The 20,921-nt window shown below is 45.8% G+C and overlaps 6 protein-coding genes and 2 long non-coding RNA genes across 12 annotated transcripts; 2 read left to right on the top strand and 6 right to left on the bottom strand.

The window, feature by feature from the left end:
• Positions 1–1,072: 1,072 nt before the first annotated feature.
• On the bottom strand, positions 1,073–1,469 carry LOC112347294. The gene is made up of 2 exons (XR_002992731.1): positions 1,362–1,469; positions 1,073–1,297 (listed from the first exon to the last, which is right to left on the bottom strand). It is a non-coding gene; the product is annotated as an uncharacterized LOC112347294 (long non-coding RNA).
• On the top strand, positions 1,076–2,029 carry LOC9641727 (EPIDERMAL PATTERNING FACTOR-like protein 1). Of its 3 annotated transcripts, none has more exons than XM_024677963.1 (3): positions 1,076–1,192; positions 1,257–1,303; positions 1,406–2,029. In XM_024677963.1, the coding sequence occupies exons 1-3, from the start codon at positions 1,123–1,125 to the stop codon at positions 1,808–1,810; spliced, it is 522 nt and encodes a 173-aa protein (XP_024533731.1). In that variant the 5' UTR covers positions 1,076–1,122; the 3' UTR covers positions 1,811–2,029. The 3 variants fall into 3 exon arrangements, with proteins under 3 accessions (XP_024533731.1, XP_024533725.1, XP_024533717.1); XM_024677957.1 differs by having other exon boundaries at positions 1,257–1,315; positions 1,409–2,029; XM_024677949.1 differs by having other exon boundaries at positions 1,257–1,315.
• Positions 2,030–2,261: 232 nt separating this feature from the next.
• Positions 2,262–4,556, top strand: LOC9641726. The gene is made up of 10 exons (XM_024669328.1): positions 2,262–2,579; positions 2,642–2,764; positions 2,830–2,926; positions 2,975–3,010; positions 3,067–3,254; positions 3,408–3,510; positions 3,562–3,743; positions 3,803–3,880; positions 3,937–4,127; positions 4,184–4,556. Exons 1-10 carry the CDS (start codon positions 2,263–2,265, stop codon positions 4,504–4,506), a joined length of 1,638 nt encoding a protein of 545 aa, XP_024525096.1. The 5' UTR covers position 2,262; the 3' UTR covers positions 4,507–4,556.
• Positions 4,467–6,297, bottom strand: LOC112344471 (c-Myc-binding protein-like). Of its 2 annotated transcripts, XM_024669332.1 has the most exons (9): positions 6,180–6,297; positions 6,084–6,121; positions 5,720–6,030; positions 5,536–5,608; positions 5,174–5,478; positions 5,045–5,117; positions 4,941–4,989; positions 4,754–4,877; positions 4,549–4,695 (listed from the first exon to the last, which is right to left on the bottom strand). In XM_024669332.1, the coding sequence occupies exons 1-5, from the start codon at positions 6,246–6,248 to the stop codon at positions 5,457–5,459; spliced, it is 513 nt and encodes a 170-aa protein (XP_024525100.1). In that variant the 5' UTR covers positions 6,249–6,297; the 3' UTR covers positions 4,549–4,695; positions 4,754–4,877; positions 4,941–4,989; positions 5,045–5,117; positions 5,174–5,456. The 2 variants fall into 2 exon arrangements, with proteins under 2 accessions (XP_024525105.1, XP_024525100.1); XM_024669337.1 differs by lacking the exons at positions 5,536–5,608; positions 5,720–6,030; positions 6,084–6,121; positions 6,180–6,297 and having other exon boundaries at positions 4,467–4,695; positions 5,174–5,246; positions 5,301–5,456.
• LOC9641725 (1,4-alpha-glucan-branching enzyme 2-2, chloroplastic/amyloplastic) lies at positions 6,297–10,468 on the bottom strand. Its single transcript, XM_024669323.1, has 22 exons — positions 10,267–10,468; positions 10,076–10,132; positions 9,884–10,026; positions 9,453–9,589; positions 9,297–9,395; positions 9,117–9,219; positions 8,983–9,063; positions 8,811–8,927; positions 8,674–8,757; positions 8,492–8,613; positions 8,316–8,435; positions 8,133–8,262; positions 7,964–8,074; positions 7,775–7,903; positions 7,607–7,713; positions 7,389–7,533; positions 7,193–7,340; positions 7,031–7,131; positions 6,895–6,972; positions 6,686–6,841; positions 6,562–6,636; positions 6,297–6,504 (listed from the first exon to the last, which is right to left on the bottom strand). The coding sequence occupies exons 1-22, from the start codon at positions 10,433–10,435 to the stop codon at positions 6,358–6,360; spliced, it is 2,559 nt and encodes an 852-aa protein (XP_024525091.1). The 5' UTR covers positions 10,436–10,468; the 3' UTR covers positions 6,297–6,357.
• A 151-nt stretch (positions 10,469–10,619) lies between these two features.
• Positions 10,620–11,554, bottom strand: LOC112344474. Its single transcript, XR_002991708.1, has 3 exons — positions 11,530–11,554; positions 11,255–11,309; positions 10,620–10,928 (listed from the first exon to the last, which is right to left on the bottom strand). It is a non-coding gene; the product is annotated as an uncharacterized LOC112344474 (long non-coding RNA).
• Positions 11,555–13,699: 2,145 nt separating this feature from the next.
• LOC9662952 (RAB6A-GEF complex partner protein 1) lies at positions 13,700–18,914 on the bottom strand. 2 transcript variants are annotated; one of them, XR_002992588.1, is made up of 25 exons: positions 18,579–18,914; positions 18,405–18,512; positions 18,190–18,320; positions 18,066–18,141; positions 17,652–18,013; positions 17,163–17,595; positions 16,881–17,104; positions 16,635–16,830; positions 16,467–16,573; positions 16,237–16,408; positions 16,140–16,181; positions 15,902–16,081; positions 15,734–15,846; positions 15,505–15,678; positions 15,398–15,455; positions 15,282–15,341; positions 15,191–15,232; positions 15,022–15,137; positions 14,823–14,958; positions 14,686–14,763; positions 14,513–14,629; positions 14,394–14,456; positions 14,273–14,339; positions 14,089–14,212; positions 13,700–14,046 (listed from the first exon to the last, which is right to left on the bottom strand). XR_002992588.1 is itself a non-coding variant. In XM_024676529.1 (24 exons), the coding sequence occupies exons 1-23, from the start codon at positions 18,714–18,716 to the stop codon at positions 14,277–14,279; spliced, it is 3,189 nt and encodes a 1,062-aa protein (XP_024532297.1). In that variant the 5' UTR covers positions 18,717–18,914; the 3' UTR covers positions 13,700–14,212; positions 14,273–14,276. The 2 variants fall into 2 exon arrangements, 1 of the variants encoding a protein (XP_024532297.1); XM_024676529.1 differs by having other exon boundaries at positions 13,700–14,212.
• Positions 18,915–18,941: 27 nt separating this feature from the next.
• LOC112346829 (casein kinase 1-like protein HD16) lies at positions 18,942–20,760 on the bottom strand. Its single transcript, XM_024676602.1, has 7 exons — positions 20,585–20,760; positions 20,375–20,502; positions 19,885–20,059; positions 19,741–19,831; positions 19,534–19,691; positions 19,277–19,480; positions 18,942–19,123 (listed from the first exon to the last, which is right to left on the bottom strand). Exons 1-7 carry the CDS (start codon positions 20,693–20,695, stop codon positions 18,992–18,994), a joined length of 999 nt encoding a protein of 332 aa, XP_024532370.1. The 5' UTR covers positions 20,696–20,760; the 3' UTR covers positions 18,942–18,991.
• Positions 20,761–20,921: the final 161 nt, after the last annotated feature.

Here is a 20,921-nt window from a genome sequence, read left to right as displayed (position 1 = left end):
TCGATTTCTTCTGCCCTGTCTTTAGGTACAAATTGTAGGGCTCGAGATTCACACAATATAGAAGAAGAGGGGCACGAATTTCAATGTTGTGTTGGCCTGCAATCTGAATGTGTCTGAAAGTGTGCTTTTTTGAGGCTCAAGTTTCCCACCAGTAGCATGTCCCATTCACACCCATATATGCTCTCGCTATTTATACACAAGCAACTGCAGCAGGTATGTAGAGCAAGATTGCTGGTGTGTATCTTATACCATGAGCTCTTTTTATACACAGATTTGGGAATAAGCAATAAGATAAAACATGTGAAAAGGAGAGGTACACACTAGAGGAGCCTATGGAATAGGTGGCCCAGTGGCTAACCTCTAGGTTGAGTCAGATGAGAAAAGGACAGCTCCCCCAGAGACAGATTCATACAACACATATCAATCAATCAATCAGAGACTGGGTGTTGGTGAGGAGGGAAAAAAACTAGATTAAAAGTGTATAAAGAAGGAGGAAAGAAAGGAGAGAGATGATCAGGTGAAGTTTGTTAAATTTTGTAGCTTTAGGGAGCCCAAGTGGATTGTCTGGATTCAGCACACACACTGCATTGCATCATGGTGTAACAATGTGAAGGCACAGGTGCAAGAAAGGAGGCTCAGCAGTGATATTAGGATCCAGGAAAGATGGTTTAGTAGCTGGTAACCAATTGTCATCAGATTGGTGTTGATTAAAGTCTGTGTTCTTTTGTTTGTTCAATGTGGCAAGGCAGCCCAAGAGGGAGACATGATGCAAAGACTGGCAGCAAGAAGGAACGGGGCTTGGAAGGAGGAGAAGAAAGGTTGGATGTGCCAGTTATTATGACTTCAAGGGGAGATCATAGCGTTTCTTGAGAGTTTGGGAGTTTTTTTCTCTGTCTTTCTCTGTATGGTGTGTCCTCTTCTGTTGTAGGCAGTAATTGTTTTTGGAGCTCATTCCATATATGCATGATCTCTTGGGTAGAAATCAGCAGCAGAAGGGAACAAACAGGAGCAGGAGGCAGGGCAGACAAATAGCATCTTGAACAGGGAAGGAAGAAAAAGAAAACAGGAGAGATTGATTCTTTTTTCTCCTTCTCTCATTAATAACAAGGATGCCAGTGTAGCATGTTGGTGAAGTTGAGCACAATTCTCTTCATTTTTTTGGTCAGCTGCTGCGAGACAACGGGCAGGCCAGGTAAAAAAATTCTCCTCCTTGAAAACTTTCGGACAAAACCTCTTCCTCTTTCTGGTTCTTGTAGCTTGGGAGAATGGATTTGTAGGACCTCATGACACCTCCTCACTGCAAGTAAGAAATCAAGTGAGTGAAACAACCTTTCAAAAACTCTGTGGATCGAGAAACTTACTTTGTTTTTCCCCGTTTCTTTTCCTGTTTCCGTTCGTTTCTCAGCAGCAAGCAGCAGCGCGAAGAACAGCAGCATCGAGGATCGGATCGCGGCCCCCGAGCTGCATCAACAAGTGTGACTCGTGCACTCCATGCCAGGCCGTCCAGGCGAGCCAGCAAAGCCTGGCCGAGATGAGCAGCAACATCGGATCTCGGCCTCCGAGCTGCCAGAACAAATGCAACCGATGCATCCCGTGCCAGGCAGTGCAAGTCCCCACGCCCATCGAGCGCAAATCCCCGGTCGTACCACGGAAGCGAGAACATCGCCGAGAACACCGTCAAGAACACGAACACCAACAAGAAGAACACCAAGAACACCACCAACACCACCAACAGGTCAGTGTTGAGTACTCCAACTACAAACCCGAGGGCTGGAGGTGCAAGTGTGGCAACAAGCTGTTCAATCCGTGAATCGCTACTGCTACTATGCTACTACTGCTATATTACTACTCCCTTCTTCGTTTTCTTCATCGATCATAGAAATCATAGATTGAGATGAGATATTTTAATAAGTATGCTCTAACCGTAACTGTGTTTCTAGACGAGGGAAAGAATCTAGTTTGAGAAATCCGAGGCGATGTAGCTAATGTACATTTGAAGAAAATAGAGAGGAAGGATCACATTCTCTTAGTTTTCTCTTACAAAAGAGTGTTCTAGTCTAATAGAGTTTCTAAAGGAAGCCTCTAAAGGCTATCTATGAGATAGATTGTCTATAAAGAAGCTACATTGATGTGCCTCCCTGAGATACAGCAATGTTCTGTGAATGTGTGGTACATGGGACAGAAATTTTACCCGGGGTTTTCATCTTTACCCTTGAGTAAAAAGTTTGCAATAGGGCTTTGGCGATTAGGGTTTATTGGAAGATGGGGGGTGATGGTGCTAGTGCTGGCGATGGCGAGGAATCGGCGCTGCGCGTGGCTGGCGCTTGGTCCGGCATCCTCCGCGTCCCGATCCAGAGGTGGAGCGTCGCGGAATTGCGCGCAGAGGCGTCCCGGGTGTCAGGTTTCGATGTCCAGTCGATCAATCTCATCAGTGCGGGCAGGAATCTCAGGGACGCCGATAATCTGCGCGATCTGGGGCTACATGCGAATTCCAAGCTGCTGATGACCCGGATTGGGAGGGAGCAAGCGGCGCCGGTGATTCGCGAGTGTGAGAAAGCCGAGCGGCTCGCAAGGATCAGGTGGGAAACAATTCCTTTTGCATCGATCGGTTCTTTGAAAGCGTGGTTTCGTGCTCTGGCAGAGCTGCTGCGGAGGCAATGGCCAGCAGAAGCAATGAAGATTTCTCATCGATGGGTGACTACGATCTCTCTCTTTTCAATCAAAATGGCGAAGCTTTGCATTTCAAAAGTGACAGTGATAGAAGGTGGGCTTGAGTTGGATCATGCAAGCACTGACCACCTTTGTGTTCGTATGAATTTGTTTTCTCAGGGCTCTCGTGATGGGTCTGATACTTCATGCAAAGGCCCGGAAGCTCATCGAAGCAAGCCAGTACAGGGAAGCATTGGAAGTCCTGGCATTTGCAGAGGTAAGGATTAGCAATGCTTGAGATAATTCCCTCACTCTCTTTCCACAGGAATCGTTTTTATTGTGCGACAGGAGTATGATCGAGGTAATACCCAACTGTTTACTTCTTCCTTCGTCTAGAGACTTTACACTTCTTTTCAGCATGTCGACAATCTGCCATTCTTACAAATTGACATGGTGTGGTGCTTGTTCATGTTGCGTGACATTGGAGGACTCGGTGTTGCTAAAGAGCGACTGGCCGAAGCACGGAGAGGGCTCAAACGTGCGCACGGCGCAAATCTGGAGCGCTTGCGTGTTTTACAAGGAGGATTCTGTCCAGAGCTCGCTATGTATGGTCTTTGGAGTCAGACTGGTCGCGTGCAAAAGTCCTTCGTGTTTTTTTTTCTTTTTTCTTTCTGGTGCCTCATTATCTTTTACTTTCGGATTCGTGTCTTGGCTTTTAGACCCATGGTCTGATATCTTTCTTCTCTTTGCTTTCGTAGATATGTTCGGCTGGAGCTGCTAGAAGGCGTTGTGGCATTCCACAGTGGACTCGTCGACGCTGCACGCGCGTCGCTTGAAGCCGCCCAGCAAAAGTTTCTCAAGGTACGATTTTCCTGTCACTTGTGACCCTTGAAAGTTTAATCTTTTATACAGCTGCAAGTACCTGATGAATCTTTGGTAATACTAGCTGATATGGGATTCACTACGAAGGAAGCGAAGCGGGGCTTGAGAGTGTCGGGGCAAGATGTGGACCGTGCTGTGGAGTTTGTCATGGAGCAAAGGGATATCGAGAAACGGAAACGTGCCGAAGACAAACAACACAGAGAGAACTTGCGGTGAGCACGGTGAGAATTCGTGGCATTATTAACTAACACGTTCTAATCATGCGTCAAAGCGAGCAAAGGCGTTACGGGAAAACCAGATCGGGCAAGGCAGTGGATTTGAAGCAGCTAAATGAACTAGTCCCCCTTGGGTAAGCTCTTGGTGACTTCTAAAGCTGAGCTTTCGTTTTCTATTTGTTCTCGTCAGATATGACAAGCTTCTGATTGCTGAAGCGCTCAAGCAAACTGACAATAACACCGGCCTGGCGATCGACATTCTTACCAATCCAGCGCATCTGGAAGCTCTGCAGTCGGTGCTTTCTTCCTCCACGACGCGGAGGGGGGTTAGCAACGCCGACGTGTCAGCCTTGATGCAAATGGGCTTCTCCAGGGAGAGAGGTAAATTCATGAACGAGTGGTGGACTTTAGAGAGTTTTTCATGTCGTGTGTTACAGCCACCGCTGCTCTTCAGTCATCGGGTGGTGTGGCCCAGGCCTTGGAAAAGCTTATTGCGGAGGGAAACAGTAGCAATGAAGCGGCAGTGATGGGTGAAGGACAAGAAGATGAAGAACAACAGGAACAAGCACAAGAACACGGGGCTGCTGCCGAGGAGGATCAAGCACAAGTTCGCGATGTAGAAATGGAAGATGAGATGGCAGGGAACGTGACAGGAGATGCTTACGAGGAGTATGATCTAGAAGTAACTCTAGAAGGCAATGCTATTGCCGAGTATTTAAGTTTGGTGGAAGGAAGCTCGTCACAGCCATTGCGAGCTTAGATTTTCAAGTTAGATTCTTTCCAAGACGATATACACAAAAGGTTTAAGCTTCTCCATCCAAATGTATTAGAGCGTGTTATGATTCAAAAGAACTAGTGACCCTGTGATTTTGATCTCCTATGCTGGTGGAGCTCCTTCAACTGGGGGTGCCTCCTCGGGAGGAGGAAGCTGCAATTGGAGCTCCTCAAACTGTGGATCCAAAGGAAGCATATGAGTCTCGACTTGATAATCCGTAGGCGAGTTCTACCTTTCTACCAAGCTCTTCGTGCGCCGCGACTAGCTCATTGTATTTAAGCTGGAGCTCGTCCCTCTCACCCTTGAGCTTGGTGTATTCCTCATTCGTGTAACCGCCTAAGTTATGCTGAATGAAACTGGAATGAGAACACGTAGAGGATCAGAGTAATGTGAGAAAGGAAGAGCGATGAAAGACTTACTCTATCGCTAGAGGAGGCTTATCATTCTCTTCATACAGAGCGACAAGAACTGCCACACACACTCGCTTGATCAGACCAAGGGAAGAGAGGAAAAACAAACAGACCTTTTGTTAGCGAATCGAGCACTCCACTCGCCTCCAAATATTTCCTGAAAGCCTCCTTTTTCGACTCGCTGGTCTGCAGCATTAAGAGATTTGGAGTAAATGTAGGCAAAAGAAAAAGGAAAGGAGTACCATTTTGGAGGATCAGCGTCGTTGTGATCATCCACTTCCGCGCTCTCTCGCCACGAACCCTAGGAAGAAAGCCCTGATCCAACCAACGCTCGGCCCAATAAATTAGAAAAAGAGAAATGGGTACTACCCGTGATGGCGATCTGTGAGAGAGAAAGCCACGGAAAAGAGAGAAAAATAACGAGCAACCACATCACCGTTGGATGCTTGCCGCGTCGGATCCACCGAAATGGACGGATCATGGTTTTTGATTTTCGCTAATCTTATAGATCGTCTTTAAAGTAACCTATGCTTGTTTGTACAAGTGGCTGCACGGAAAAGATCGCGAAGTGAGGGAACCAAAACTCCTCTTGAGCTTTGCATACCTTGCAGTGCGAAATCCTGCATTGAACCAAGCGATGAGAACTTCGGCATTGTCCTCGAGCGATAGTTGCTTGTCTAAGAAACAAAACAATAAAACGCGTGAGAATTCGTGAGAATTCGTGAGAATGAATCTAGAACGACTGGAAGAATCGCAAGAAAAGCTAAGAACAAATGGAAAAATTGTACCTGGTGGTAGCTGCGAGAGAGATTGTAGAATTGCGAGCTTGAGCGTCTCGAAAGATGGATCATCCGAGCGAGAAGATTGAGTAGAGCTCGAGTGACAGCACGAGTGGTGGCAGCAATGGCTTGGCGGAGGAGCGCAAGCATAGGCAGGGACTGGATACACAAATGCCGGGTATGGATATGAGGGATGAGGCTGTGGATATGGATATGGATAGTATGAAGAAGGATCCACGAACGAAGAATCCGCGTGCTGGGACGATCCCTCCGCCGCCGCTTGATCTTGCTGGCTTGCACTCTCGATCTTCTCCTGGTGTCTAGAGAAACGCAAGAAACAAGGATCAAACGATCGCACACTGGAATAACTTACGAAGATTTTCCATCGGACTCCTTCGAGCTATGCCTCTCCTGGCAAGAAAGAATCGATAAGATCCGCATTGATCGGGGGGGAGCATCGGCTTCTCACCTGATATTTCCCGACCGCGGAGTTGAAAGCGGTGATGAGAGCGGCATCGTCCCACGAAGAATCCGCCATCGCCACTCTCTGCGATAAACCCTAAAACACAACTTGGTCGAGGTTCGATTCCGATAAGCAAAAGTAATATACCAAGAATCTTTTTGAAATACAAATTTTAGGCGCGAAGTCACAAGTTATGAATGGGAATGCTGGTTTGCGCCTCCAGCGGTTCATCGACGGATTGACTCTCGGGAACTACCGGCGCGTAGACAACAGCAGTGCGGCAGGGAGAGTAAACTTGGAACGATTGTGGTCGATCGTCATACCACCCCTCCTGTTTGATCAAATCCAAAAGATCAGCCTCTACCAAGTTGTGTTGTTTTGGACTCACATTTGTGTGGAAGACCGCCGAATGATCTAGCCTTCCAAATCCACCAAATAGTCGCTCGTCAGTGTCCAACACAACCTAACCAAAACGAGAATGAGGAAGACGAAAGAAGCTGGAAGCGGCATACCTTGTAGTTCCCCGGCTTGAGACACCCGACACGGTAGTCTGTGTAGCTTTTCTGCCAGTGGAAGTTAAACACGAACACCAGGTCTCCCTTCTCAAACACAATGATCTTGTCGCCTTCGTTCTTCCGGGAGACGTACTCGTGAGGTGCTACCATAAACTGGTCACAAGAAAGGCAATATAGGTCTAGTTCATTTGATCCGCTTTCCGTACCTCGTATTTTGCCTCGAGTTGTTGCATCGCGCGATCAAATTCCTGAAGGCCTCGATACCTTAGGTAGTCCGCATCACCCTGCAACGTCCACAACAAGCGCGTAAGAAACTCCTATTTCAATTAATACGATACGTACCAGATCGAAACGTCTGCGACACTTATCAAAACTGTTCTTGTTCCCCGGCACAAACTTCCCATTAGGAAGCTTTTGATCAGACCGTGGAAAATCAATCCACTCTGTACACAACGAGAAAGAGTTAAAAACAAAGAAACAAATTACAGTAGCATCCACGATTACCTGGGTGTCCAAATTCATTCCCCATAAAGTTAAGATAACCTTCTCCTCCTAAAGCCATGGTAATCAATCGAATCATCTTATGAAGAGCTATTCCACGATCGATCCGAGGAGTAGAGGGACGATCGAGAGCCATATGATCGTACATATCCTGTTCATCAAGTGCATTGGTGACAGCAAACATGAATCTAGCATTTACCTTGTCCATCAGCCAAAAAGCCAAAGTTTTGTCCCCAACGAGTGCTTGGTCGTGACTTTCAGCATACGAAATACATTTTTCCATCCATCGACGATTGGTTAATGTAAACACGATGTTCCCCATGTTCCATTCTTCGTCTTTTAATCTGAAAAAAAAACAAAAGAAAAAGAAAACACAGAAAGTGTAAATCACCCCAATCAAGTTGCAAGGAATCTTACTTCTCCAATATGTCTATCCATTTGTCAGCAATAGCCATTTGGAGCCGATAATCGAAACCTATGCCACCATCGGCAACTGGAATACATAATGTCGGCATTCCACTCACCTGATATACATACCAAAAAGTGCATTAGTACAACAGGGGAAAAAGAAAAAATAAAAGTTACATCTTCTGCAACGGTTATCGTCTGCGGGTACAATGCGTGAAGCAAATCGTTGGCAAGCATAAGGTAAACCACGGCATCCACATCGGTAGTCATTCCAAAATATTCTGAGTACTGTCCGGTAAAAGTCATCTGATACACAAAAAAAAGAAAAAATGAATCGAAACTGTCGAGATATGACAGAACACTAACCTGCAATCCATGATGTGTATACATCATTGAAGTGATGCCATCAAATCTGAATCCATCAAATTTGTACTCTTCCATCCACCATCGAAGATTAGAAAGTAAGAACCTTAACACCTAAAAGAGACAAGAATAAAAAGGCACGCCTGTACTATGTCCATTATGTAGTGCGTACCTCCCAGCTACTGTAATCAAATAACCGCGAATCCCACATCCAATGATATCCACGAGCTCCAGAATGAAAATACTGCGAGTCAGTTCCGTCGAACATATTTAGCCCGTCCAGCACATTGTTTGAGCAGTGGCTGTTGTCTCCAACGTCGTCAGTCAAAATAAAGTAAAGAGAACCGTCACTTGCCTGTGAACAACGTCCATCAACACAAAAAGCCCAAGCTCGTGAGCCTTGTCTATTAAACTCTTCAACTCGTCAGGAGTTCCACATCTGCTGCTCACAGCGAAAAAGTTTGTGATGTGATACCTGCAACAAATGACACGACGTTAGCCACAACAATGCCTTCCACTGTCGAAATTTACCCGAAACTCCCATAGTACGCGTGCTCCATAACCGCCATGAGCTGCACGGCATTGTATCCGAGCCCTTTGATTCGAGGTAGCACATCATCTCTAAACGCAGAGTAAGAGTTTACTTTCGGCTCCTGCAAACAGAGAGATTCATGCTTCTAAAGGACTTTATTTTTGAAGTCAGAGATACAAACCGTACTGCTCATTCCAACATGAGCTTCATATACTCGCAAGGAATTGGGCCGTTTAGGACGTGGATGCTTGAACTCATATCGTTCCTGTGGTAGGGCAGAGTCACAACATCGGACGTGGGATAAAACAGAAAGTAAACCTCAGGTGGAGGATCATAATAAATTCCATTGTAGGGAATTTCGCCCGGTGCTTGAACTGCAAACTTGATCCATGCTGGAATAGCATCTTTAACACCAGATGCAGTTTCCATGTGAATCTGTAGGATAGATACACTACACAGTCGACAAATGCTACGACAGAAAATGCCATACCTTCACTCTGGACCCATGAGGAATCGCAGCAGAACCATCTGCATTGTTGGGTAGGAAAAGCTCCCATACTCCGTACTCGTTCTGTAAAAACTCGGCCAAGGTATGAGCAGCAAAACTAAAGCGTTTTGTCGCACCTTTTTCATCATGTCTGCATTTGGATTCCAGTTGTTAAAATCCCCCATGAGAGATGCTGATTTCGCTGCGGGTGCCCACTCGCGATACGTGATACCAGCGGCACTGCAAAGACAGCATGAATAAAATATCCGGACAAATATCCTAGTCAATCACACCATTAAAGATGCTTTGAAGCATACGTTCGATTAAAGCCGAACTTCTCATAGCCCCTCGAAAAAGCCTCTAGGCCTCCTTCGTGCTTGTTGATCGCATCAACTTTCGCCTTGTACTGTGAGTACCTAAAACCGCCAGCCAGCTTTAAGACACATTTCACCACATAAAACTTTTGCAATTACCTGTACTCTAGATGATCTCGGTAGTTTTTAAGGTACGGATCGATTTCGTAGATACGCTGGCCATCACCCGGGGGAGGAACAACTTTGGGAAGCGCGGCATCCTGTTCTTTCAACTTCAAACTTCCATCTCTAAAAGCCTGAAGTTAAACAGAATAAGTAAAACATGATTTGCAAAACGAGAGAGAGCGAAATAAATCAGATACAGTACAGTCCCACTAAGTCTCCACTGTTAGTTAAGCAAGCACGAAACAGAAAGGTGCTGATGACTAAAAGCGTCAGTTGTGCAGGACGTATACGAACCACGGAGGAAAAACTAGTTCGCTCGCGGGTAAAATAGGCAAGGAGCAATCTGAGTTTGCACGCCCACAACATCTACCCGACGCCATACATTAAAATCTATACTCGCTTGACGGGCGAAACATTGTCCATACCTGGATTTGCTTGGCAATCTCCATGGTCTGCTCTTCCATGCTGTGATCTGCCTTGCTAGGCTCCAGTAAATCCTTCGAAGCGGTTGCCGTCGAGGCCGCTGTAGATTCTGCCGGAGAGACAGGATCCGCGCAAGACACCCTCGCTGAGAAATAAAGGAGTGAGACTACCATTTAAAAAAAAAACTTTTTTACTTGACGGTCGTGAATAGTGTTTCCCGTGAACGTGGCAGCTCAACGATAACGCTCTTCCTGCCACACAAAGAAGCAAGAAACGCTCAGGACAGAGATTTTCCACATTTTCCACAGAGGAAGGAAATCCGACTCTCCAATCCAATCTCTAGGAGCGCCTAAGCTAAGGATCTAAGTAGAATCGAAATACTGACCGAGGAGCGGCGATCCACAGCAAAGCGCCACTCTCTTCCTCCGCCGAGCCGAGGAACGCAGCGCCTGGGACGAGGAGGCCGCCGCGCCAATGCCGCCACTACCGCCAATCCCTCTAGGGCAAATGCAAGACGCCCTACCAGCAGGAGCCTGTGTCACCGACCACGCCATGGCGCTCAAGTTAAAGCACTGCCCTAAGTGGCAATATAATGCCGCCCTTTACACAGGGACCTTGGCAGGGACACCGCCCCCGCCACGTAAACGAGCGAATCTCTGTGCTCCTCCCTACAATTTTTGGCGCCATATTCGAACCTTAGAATCTCCCCTCGGAATATTATTTCAAATTGAGTGTTAATATCAATTATTGGAGGGAATTTTTCCATTATTTTCATTGAGTATATGAGTACCACTTTAAGATCTTAGCAAAAGCCTTGGGGAGGCACTTTTCGCGGTACACATGGCAAAACACCATTTCTATGATTTTTACACACATTGTAATATTTAGAAGAGATAATATCTATAGTTCAAGTATAGCAAAGCCCAACCATATATCGCAATGCTGGATTGGATCGTCTCGTTTTTTTTTTTTTCACTTCTTTGAGGAGTCTGCCAGGAACTTCTGGGCGGCGAGGTTCACAGTCTCCGCGATGGAGCGCTTGGAATTCTTAAGGAACCAAGAAACCAATAATTAGTCCACAGATCATGGAGGGAATTTTCTTTTATGAATAGTAAAATATCAGGAAAAAAAAAAAAAAAGGAAAGAGAGAAGAGTCCACTCTACTGCCAGGAGGGAGGCTATAATCGATCAAATATTCACTCCTGGCGAGTGAGAGATATGGCACTACTCTCGCGCGCATTACCCAAAAGCAAAGGCCGGCCCGCCCTTTATCTTCTTGTCTCTGCAAGCTCGCATATTCCAAAAAGAAGGAAAGGAGATCACACCACAATTCCAGACAACTCACGCACGTAACTTGGAGAGAGGAAGCTCACCGATTTAGATTTTTGCTGTGCCGCATTGTTACTGCCACTGCCCCCGCCCCCAGAGCTGCACCCAAGAACAAAAACACAAGAAAAAGGACAAATTAAATTAAATAATGGGGAAGAAAAAAAGCAACTATAAGAAAGAAAGTGGGTGTTTTTATGTGTTGGAAATTTTCGAGGATGTCAGTACAAGCAAAAAGCGAAGGTTTTGTTTTGGTTTCCCCTCGGCAGCACTTGTGAAGGAAATTGGAGATGTTTTGCGAGGGAGTGGGAGGAGGGCTTACGTGTTGCTGTTGCTGTTATTGTTTGAAGATCCCTTCTTCTTCTGGTCCTGCTGCTGCACATTGCAAACAGATTCTAATCAGCATGCAGTATGTCGTGGATTCTGTGCACATTTTTATTTCTACAGCAGGCCAAATGCAATGCAGTTTTCTTCTCCTCTTTTCTTTTTTTTTTTTCCTTCTTTTTTTCCTTTTTTCATATTTATTTGTGTGTTCTATCTTCCCCAGATTTTCATGCACCTTCCCAGTTGCATTCAGCAGTACAGCCGTAGTACAGCCACAAGAGAACAGAAAACAGACACAAACTTTGTGATGCATTTCAACACAGGTCGCAATCTTCCGCAAGCCACAAGAGAAATTCAAGCAAGCCAGCACCAAAAATTTGTCCCTCCAAATACACTTGCCAAAGCCGAGCAATCATCCACAGAAACAAAATCCAAACGCAAACATCGCAATCTTCGCAAGAAGCTACTGAAAGTGATGAACGAACGAAACTACTGACAAACAAAGCCATCCAGAGCAACTTGATTGAGTCACGGGAGATAACGGAGATTCAAGCCACTTGCAATCTCTCTCGCTCAAACGGGATGTATCTTCCCAAAAGTGTGGAGAGAGTATCAGGGAGGAGACGCAAAACCTGCTGTTGATCCATCGAGGAAGTGACACAAGGTTTTTCCTTGAGAAGCGAGCGAATTTATGTGAGGCACACAGCACCGATATTGAGTGACAGCACCGCGGCAGTGCGATCAAAGCCCCGGCCAAAGCCGAGACCTCTCTGAGCGTTACAAATAAAAGCGAGAGAGAGAGAGAGAGAGAAAGAGAGAGAGATAGCGTTCAAAACAAAAGCACACAAAAACAAAGCTCTATTATAGCACACACACACACACACAATCTCTCTCTCTCTCTCGCTCGCGATCTTATGAAAGATTTCTATGCTTCTTCTCGAACTTAGCAGCGAGTGAATGCTCTCCTCGACTAGAAATTTCTTGTCCTCTCTCTTTGGTGTTCTCTTTTGGCACACACACACACAGAAAACACACATACACTCGCAAATGAGGCAAAAGGCTCCTCGAGGGGAATTATTTTATAGCACAGCAAGTACATTAGCCCAGATATGAACAAGACCACCTTACTGTATCCTAAGTTGTCACATTACCGGAAATAGTAACCCTCACAAACGGGAAGGACGTATTATACTTTCTACATTCGACAAAAGGCTCGCTTTGCTCTCGTTTTAGATTGGATTTCAGGAGCAGACCTGCAGCACAGGCTTTTAAAAATCTGATTTAAAATATTTCAACGTCGGTGGTCTTAGTTACGCTTTGTACGGAAACAGTCGCGCTAAGAGTCAATTCTCAATTATTACTTGTTATTGTTCTTGTTGGTATAGTTGATCTTGTGCTTATTAGTTGGGCATGATAAGATTTTAAAATATTAGTATATTGCTGTTGTTCCAAAGTCCACACTACTGTTAACACCAATACATACATAGTCATGTTTGGATTGTTTAAGGCCCAAGCAAAGCATAAAACTATACTATTTTAAAATATTAGCAAGAAATTATAGGTGGTAAATATATATATATGTATGTATGTGAACCATGGAACAACCATGGGTGGTAAGGAGAGGGATCCCCAAATGGGCATCGTAATCATATGGTATCATAAGCTTTGGGTGATTAGAAAATGGGGGTGAGGTCTCCCGGGCGTGGGACAAGGCTTTGCACGCTCACGTTTCGCAAAAGAAAGAAAGCTTTGAGAAAGCTATGCGCGGCGGGGAATCAATGGAACCCCATTGGGCGTTGCAAGACCCTCCATAACTTGTCCCGAGTCAAACACAAACACTCCCTCAGGCCTTTGAACTCTCCCAAAGGGGGGGACACTTGGCTTGCTGCTACAAAGCTGGCTGGATAGACATATAGTAAGCACACTTGAGGGCTTGGCAGCTTCTTAAAAGACTCACACTTTTAATTCACATATTATATTTATATTTTAAATGAATATAAGCTCCAGAAAAGAAGAAGAAGTAGAAGAAGAAGAAGAAATTATTAAAGAACTAGAAAAGCTTGCATGGAAGCTTCTTCATCAGAACCACGAGAAATTCTTATATTCCATTGTATAGTAGGACAAGAAAAAAAACGCCCCCATTACTATCTGTATGGTGGCCAGAGTGGTCAATGTGCGCTTGATGGCTGCGCTGTTTGCTCCTACGATTATTTCGTGATGCGCCAAACCATTCGCATGGGAAACAAAGCCCAAACTACACGAGAAAAAAGTTTGCGCGCGCGGCGAAGAACACTGAATGATTCCCTGCTTTGCTTCGCGACAGGAATCTTACTAGAGTTTTTTTTTTGCACTGCTTGTTTCACTTTCGCTTTATGATCGATCATCCCTCCTCCATCCACGCCAGTGCCAACAGCGCCGGGGTTGTCTAGAGATCCAGCGCTTTGAGCACAGCTCGCCTTCTTTCTTTGACACCTTTGTTGCCGGTCGTGACAACTCAACTTGCGCTATGGAATCACTGCTGCGGTGTCATCACTCTCGGGAATAATAGCAATCTTACTCTTGTGTTTCCCCGTGTCCTGTACCGCCTTGCTTCTCTTCTTTTTCGTCTACCACTTTCGCACACACTCGACAAAAGGTCTCTGGTTGGAAGACATAAACAAGTAGCAAAAATTTACAGTGTCCTGCACAGCAGACAACCATAACGAGAATGACTTTAGAAGAGGAATAGAGAATGTCCTTACCATTTTATGCCAAGGAGCTCTCCAGCTCTACAAGGAGGTCCTGGTACTCGACAAAATCTCGATGCGACTGCAGGCAAACTTATCAGTCTAATAACACAGGATGAGCATCACCATTACGTACTTTAAGTGTTCTGCTATACGCTTGCCACAGGCGGACGTCACCACGGAAGATCTCCACCAGAAGCTGACAGGACGAGACACGTTAGAGAACGTTAACGGAATCAAACATTCCAGGCCAACCTCGACGCGCCTCAAAAGCGTCGAAAGCACCACAATCCATTCTCGGAACCCGACGGTACACATGTGTGCCAGCAAAAACTCGGCATCAAGCCTGTTCTGGAGGACGTCCATGCAAAGCTGCAAAGACAAGACTTCACATATTTTAGCAGAGCCTAGAGTCGGCGAGCACTTACCTTTTCACTCATTGATCGAAGAGCGGAGGCGAAGTCATCTAATCTCGCTGACTTATCTCTTTCGGCCTGCAGAAATTTCTACAAAAGAGATTCCTTGAGTTAACAAAAGCTAGCGAGCTTTCTCTTCAGAAGCCTACCGTGAGATTGAACTGAGTTTCCTTGACAAATGCAACAAGATCGGAGAGAGCTCTCCTTGACATCAAACCCCCGGCATGATCCTCCAAAATCTTTCTAACTGTGGACGTGAGAAGATCTGTCTCACTCAATGACGCCCTGAAAAGAAAAAAAAAAAGAGACAAATCAGAAACAAAACACGAATTAGCTCACGGTAACTACCGTCTGGTCGACGACGGCAATCTAAGAAAGAATGTGGTCAAGGTATTACTGTTACTTCTACCGAGCTCCTTATCAGAATTTTCGTACTCACGCCCGATTCTCAACAGAAACTGAACCTGCATGTTTTCACGGTTATTAAATAGGACCACGAGTTATAATGAAAGCGTACCAATTCTCCAGCAAGTTCATACATAAACTCATCTAGTGTTGCCTGCAGGAACATAAATTTCTTATTAAGGGAAGTGGAGAACGTTCCACACCTGTAGCAAACGAAGAGCTCCCCGTTGGCTTACGGACGGACCTTCCAGTTTAGCAATCACCTTCAAACGACCATTCACCGATTAGAGAGTAAGACGCACGCATCTATAATAAATACCAAGATGTAACACGTTGCGGTATGGTAACTCTTTCTTTCAAAGCATTCCTCAAAAAGTCTGCGATCATTATCATCAGTACAATGTAGAAACAAGCATAGCAACTTACTTTGTGGAGTCTCCTGCGGCGGCAAAAAGTAGAGGCCAGTGACGACCATCTGTTTTCCTAGCGACGCTGACAACTACATCTGGATATTCTGGAAAATTGCGTATCAGCTCGCATACTTGCTCGAGGAGACTAGTCTTTTTTGTCGAGACTTCCAGGTTGGATTTGGGATTCTGTCTGTGAACAATAACATAAAAGGCTAAACCAAAACTTTTACGCGCAAGCAGCATACCTGAATATTGCACCGTCAAAGACTCTGAAGAGCAGCCATTCCAAAGAGTGAGAAAAGTGTGGATTTCTTGCAGACAGCTTTGCGAGCTGCAACGCCTCGTCTTGCTTGTTACGCTGTCAGAACAGCAGAGGACGTTAAACATCTCTTTCACAAAAAGTTTACACATACCTGAAGTAAATGATGAAGCAAACAAGGAAGAATAGTTTCGGCTTGAGGAATTGGCTCAAAACACGGCATCTCGCTGCATGTTGATACCGACAAGCGTTGTGAGACCCCGACAAGAACACCAGCAGAAGGGCAAAGAGCCAACGGATAAACTTCTCTATCGAACCCAATTTCAGGGTCCAGCTGGATAAACAAGGTCACGAGACTCGTAAAGAAGCTACTTGTGCTGTGCAAGGCTTACCTGTGACGTTTTATCAGCCGACAAAGACGACGGGTACCAGACCTGGAGTTTCGTGTGAGAACGTACGTAACATAGCTGGCACATTCAATGAAAGTACCTGCATTCCCTGGTGACCATACGCCCACCAGGATATTTCTTCCGCTAGACCCTTGATATGTGCATTGCCGGACGTCAGCCAGTATCTCTCGATACCAGTTGCAAGGCTTCGTTCACTGCCTTTGTCAAGGTCAAGTATTGATAGCTCTCCATCGTTACGCAAAACCACGCACCTATAGTTCAAATACTTAGCTTGAGACTTTCAGAACAAGATGATTAACAAAAATGTACCTGCCAGGTTGCTGAGATGATTCCGGGCTTCTTTGTGGTGGTACTAACTGCAGTGCCACAGGAGCCCTTTTGACACTAACAATTGACAGCTCCCGTACTGTGTCTAGCTGGCATGAACATAAACATTTTAGCACAAGAAGAAAAGAAAAACCGAAGGTGAATATGTACCTGGACAACTGGAACCTTGAAAGGAGTTACATTCCCATCCATGGTGACACGAAAAATCCTCAGATCAAAAGGAGCAAATGCAACGAGGATGTACTGCTGCCAGATGTCCATCGTTATAGGATTCCCAGGCAGCATCTTGCGGCACAACAGCGAGCTCTCATCAAGATGAAACCTTGGATACAGACTTAATTCATACCTGTCAAGCGCAATGTATAAAATACGGGTCAAGAATACGAAATAGCTTACGAATCAGTCGCCTCACGATAATTGAGTAGAACTATGATTTTGTCAAGCCAGATCAACTGGAAGCAGCGAATCTGCCGCTCTTGCGTTATGTCGCCAAAGACACGCCACCTCTTCATCAGAACGTCGTAAAGAATCACACCCTGCTTGCCAGCTATTGCCAAATAGCTTCCGTCTTCGTTAATAGCCACATGCCTCACCGGCCAGCCTTCACTTATGTAAGTTTTCTGGAAAAGCAAAGAAGACAAGCAAAATAGTTGACGAATGAAATTGCCCATAACATACCGGAATCATCAGATGCCGTAACTTAAGCTCGTCTTCCTCGTCAAACTCAACAAGGAGCAATCTGTCTTCTCCATAAAGTACATCCAGGATATGAGAACTCCCGGATACACATCGTTTTAGAGAACTTTTGGCGAAAGAAAACTCCAGAAGCCCCTTAACGTTTCTTGGCCCGGCAGCTATTAAGCTGAAGCCATGCGGTCCCCAAGCCAAATGTGCTGCACCATTTGCCAAAGGCTCATGTCTCGATGCGTCAACTCCAGATGAAGCAGGAGAAAATGCATTACTTACACTCCCTTGGCGGATGGAGCACATAAGTCGACAGCCCGAGACAGACCACACAGAAATCCCTCTGTTCTTCCATCCAACAGCAAGCGAAGAGTTATCAGGTGTCCAGCTCATGGACGCGACGGAGCCAGTGTCCTCTACGGAATACCTGCAAAACATAAAACTCAGAAAACCCGAAACGACTAGGACGAAATGGATGCTTACCCCCAGTCCAAGAGCGAAATGGTCCGAATATGAGAGAGGTTATCAGCCAAGTTTAACAGCTCGACTGTTCCACGTCTTGAGCCGACTGCTAGCAACTGGAGTTGCTGGCCGATGGATGTGCAAACAGCATCAAATATAGAGGCCCATTTTTCCGGCTTGATATCAGCTGGGCTCCTACGGTCGATCGAGCACTGAAGGACACGACCATCCATAAAAACCACCACCAGCATTTGCAAGACAGTTGACGTTTCAAGTTGAACAACTCCCAGGCCAGATGCTTCCAAATTTCCATTTTCCACGGAAAGAGGCAGGATGCCGACTAACGGAACAAAGCCGCCGCGAAGTTTAACGTTCCCCACTTCCTGTAATGATCCAGTTATAACTAGAGAGTTTAGCTAAGAAAGGAACAGCTACCTCTCCCGTCCAAGACATCACTGCCAAGGAACCATCTGACAAGCCGAGGAGGATCGACGCATCGTCACTCGTAAGTCTGTAAAAGAGAGAACATCAAAACGAACAAACCAGAGACCTGCCTTACGCTGTCACTCTTTGAGACAGTCTAGTGTTGAAGCCACATTTGAAATGGAGTAAGTCGACCGCATGGTTTGCATCGGCAAGCTTCTTGCCAGAGATGGCAATCTCATAGACAGAGAAAAAAAAGCCAGCAGTCTGAAGAATTCATAAGAAAAAAAGAGAGAACAAAGCGACATAGCATCAGAAACTATGGAAAAAAAAGGAAGAGAAAGAACTTACAATGACAGCAAGAGATTTTCCATCGGCTTTCCAGACCGCAAACGCATTTGGCCCTTCCTTGTCCAAAGATGACGCTTCTCTAACGCAATGCCCGAGCTTTATTCTATGCTGGAAGAACACCCAATGTTAAAAGCGCTCCCGCAAATCGATCAAAGAGAGAAAACAGTACGCTACCTGTGCGAAGCTCCATATTTCTATCTCGCTCTTGGTCACAACAAGCAGCAAATCCTCCAAGACCTTCAGATAGATGACGAATTGCCGCGACGAAGCTGACAGCGGGAAGAGCCTCGGCCATCCATAAGCCATCATCATGGTGGCCGCGGGCGAGCGAGCACGCGCGATTTACAAAATCCACCGGGCCGCTGGCTACATTCCCGAATCCTCTCGCAAAATCCCACCCATCCTCCAGCGCTACCTGTAATCTCGACGCGAATCCTCCCAACGGGCCTGGATCTGCGATCTCTCCAGCTCCCGCATTGGAGATCGCCAGCTGAATCGCGAGAAACCCTAGTTAGGTTGACCACGAGGAGACTAAACTAAGAACAAAAAGCGCTTTTACTTTGTACAAGGCAAAATCAATTTTTTTCTTACAGCGCCATTGTTACTTCACCGCTGTTAGTTACCGGCCTGCCAATCGCGAGCTTCACAGCCTTTCCTTCGAAATGGTTTGTGCGTCCATAGCTCATTTGCGAGATGTATAGTCGCCTTGTCCAATTCTCCTGCAATGCTTGTAAGCGATCAACTCTTCTTCAATTCTAAAATCCAAACTTACAAGCACAGACGAAGAAGATGAAGAGGAAGAAATAGATTTCAGCAAGCTGAAAGAAACTAGAAGAAGAAGAAAGAGAGGACTGAGAAAGTGAAAAACTTACCTTGACTTGATTGCTGGGAAATGATCCCGAGATCGATGCTTGTTGCTCAGCAGCTGGAAAACGGCCCTGTCCATTTTCTCCAGAGAAGGAACTAAGAACCACTGCTGCGTGCTCCGGAGTATTGCCAACAGCAGTGATTTGGAAGCCCCGGCCACGGAGCCGATTAAGTCTATCCCGGGTGTAAGTGCAGTCAAGTTCTACGTACTGGATAGATTGAAAAAGCAAATGACTTAGAAAATTGTGCAAGCAAGGCGAACCTGATCATTAAAAAACGTTGTCTTTGACATTACCGCTGCCCAGCGCTTGCCAGTGGCAGTGAGATTGGTCACGAAAAAGCCTTGACGCCACTTCTTCTTTATCCAGGTGAACGGGAACTTCCTGGATATCTTATACGACTGCTGAGTGTAAGGTGGTCCTGGCAAGAGAAACCAATTTATAACTTTAAATGATTCCCAGACACGTACCTTTGGACATGACGAGTAGTGAATGTCCATTGCTAGCACCCGCTACCGCGGTAATGAAGTAGTTTTTGTTCCAGTGTTCCACGATCCATTCCTTTGCGTACAAAGAATGAGCCGTGACATCGAAAAGAAACATACGTTCGGTACCTTGTTGAGAAACACGGAAGAGATCAAGTACTCTTGCGCCGTGAAGCCGGTTGAAGCGTCCAAAATGAGAGCCCATAGATTCGACGACGACGAGACGTCGCTGATAAAGAGATTATCCGAAAGTCCTTTTTCGACGTACTGCGCTACCCGGGCGTCTGCAACATTGTACATGTATCTATAGACACGAAATTATCAACGAAAACAGGAAAAGGAGCTACAAAAAGCAATAGGAAATGCAACACAAGAGACAAAAAGAAAAGAAAAAGCCAATGGAATGAGGCAAAACACTGCTAGAGAATGAAAAAAGCTAATGTAAGTCAAGAAAATCATCAAAGAATGAAATCAAACTGACCGCTCCCAGAAAACAGGAGGAAAAGAAAAATGCTTCCAAGGAAACCATCAATGAGCTGAGATAAGCAAAGGAAGTTCATTACATTCCATGCCACTCCGAGAAAGCAAACAAATAAGCAAAACAAACAAACCAACAGACCTCTGCTTCCTCATAATGCTCGACTGCGTGTACACCAGAAACCATTCGCTCGCCCCGCGTCCTTTCTTGCTCGGCTTGTTCCTCTCCTCCCCCTCGCCCTCGCCGACTCGATTCCGCTTCTCGCCAACCTAGAAACGCAGAATCCCAGGATCAATGCCGTGCCCGGAACGATTCTCGCCAAAAATCCTCACGAAAAAGGCAAAAACTCACCGATTCAACCGCCAGATCGCCGCCAGCGCTCGCATGTCCCGCGAGATCGGGGCCGCCGAGCACAGCTTTGAAGCGCTCCACGAGCGCCAAGTAGGCGGCATCATCCGCCATCCCCTCCTCGCCCAAAAGCCAAAGCGAGAGAAAACCCTAAACCCTCGGAGTCCCAGCGAGAGGGAGGCAAGCACGGGCATTTAAAAAAAAGATTCCTTGTCTCGCTTTCACTCCACGAAGGGGTAAGAGTACCTCACTTCCTACCAAACAAAACACCTTTTCTTACTTTTACTGTGCCCTTTTTTTTTCCCCTTCTTTAAAAGAATGAATGGTTCTTTCCTGTACA

Source organism: Selaginella moellendorffii, unplaced genomic scaffold (assembly GCF_000143415.4).
Source record: "Selaginella moellendorffii unplaced genomic scaffold, v1.0 SELMOscaffold_0, whole genome shotgun sequence".
Lineage (NCBI taxonomy): Eukaryota > Viridiplantae > Streptophyta > Lycopodiopsida > Selaginellales > Selaginellaceae > Selaginella > Selaginella moellendorffii.
This window is presented reverse-complemented; position numbering and strand designations above follow the sequence as displayed.

Coding starts and splice junctions, on each gene's coding strand:
- LOC9641725 (XM_024669323.1), bottom strand. CDS start 10,435: ATGGCGTGGTCGGTGACACAGGCTCCTGCTGGTAGGGCGTCTTGCATT. Junction 9,396..9,452: donor CGAGATCATCTAGAGTACAG/GTAATTGCAAAA, acceptor TGGCGGTTTTAG/GTACTCACAGTACAAGGCGA. Junction 8,758..8,810: donor ATTATGATCCTCCACCTGAG/GTTTACTTTCTG, acceptor GCCCTACCACAG/GAACGATATGAGTTCAAGCA.
- LOC9641727 (XM_024677949.1), top strand. CDS start 1,123: ATGTTGGTGAAGTTGAGCACAATTCTCTTCATTTTTTTGGTCAGCTGC. Junction 1,193..1,256: donor CGAGACAACGGGCAGGCCAG/GTAAAAAAATTC, acceptor TGGTTCTTGTAG/CTTGGGAGAATGGATTTGTA. Junction 1,316..1,405: donor CACTGCAAGTAAGAAATCAA/GTGAGTGAAACA, acceptor TTCGTTTCTCAG/CAGCAAGCAGCAGCGCGAAG.
- LOC9641726 (XM_024669328.1), top strand. CDS start 2,263: ATGGGGGGTGATGGTGCTAGTGCTGGCGATGGCGAGGAATCGGCGCTG. Junction 2,580..2,641: donor GAGCGGCTCGCAAGGATCAG/GTGGGAAACAAT, acceptor GTGCTCTGGCAG/AGCTGCTGCGGAGGCAATGG. Junction 2,927..2,974: donor AAGTCCTGGCATTTGCAGAG/GTAAGGATTAGC, acceptor CTCTTTCCACAG/GAATCGTTTTTATTGTGCGA.
- LOC112344471 (XM_024669332.1), bottom strand. CDS start 6,248: ATGGCGGATTCTTCGTGGGACGATGCCGCTCTCATCACCGCTTTCAAC. Junction 6,031..6,083: donor GAGTCCGATGGAAAATCTTC/GTAAGTTATTCC, acceptor GCGTTTCTCTAG/ACACCAGGAGAAGATCGAGA. Junction 5,609..5,719: donor TCTCTCGCAGCTACCACCAG/GTACAATTTTTC, acceptor TTTGTTTCTTAG/ACAAGCAACTATCGCTCGAG.
- LOC112346829 (XM_024676602.1), bottom strand. CDS start 20,695: ATGGCGGATGATGCCGCCTACTTGGCGCTCGTGGAGCGCTTCAAAGCT. Junction 20,503..20,584: donor GCGATCTGGCGGTTGAATCG/GTGAGTTTTTGC, acceptor CTGCGTTTCTAG/GTTGGCGAGAAGCGGAATCG. Junction 20,060..20,374: donor AGCATTATGAGGAAGCAGAG/GTCTGTTGGTTT, acceptor TCGTGTCTATAG/ATACATGTACAATGTTGCAG.
- LOC9662952 (XM_024676529.1), bottom strand. CDS start 18,716: ATGATGATGGCTTATGGATGGCCGAGGCTCTTCCCGCTGTCAGCTTCG. Junction 17,596..17,651: donor ATTTCGCTCTTGGACTGGGG/GTAAGCATCCAT, acceptor TATGTTTTGCAG/GTATTCCGTAGAGGACACTG. Junction 14,764..14,822: donor AAACTCAGTTCAATCTCACG/GTAGGCTTCTGA, acceptor TCTCTTTTGTAG/AAATTTCTGCAGGCCGAAAG.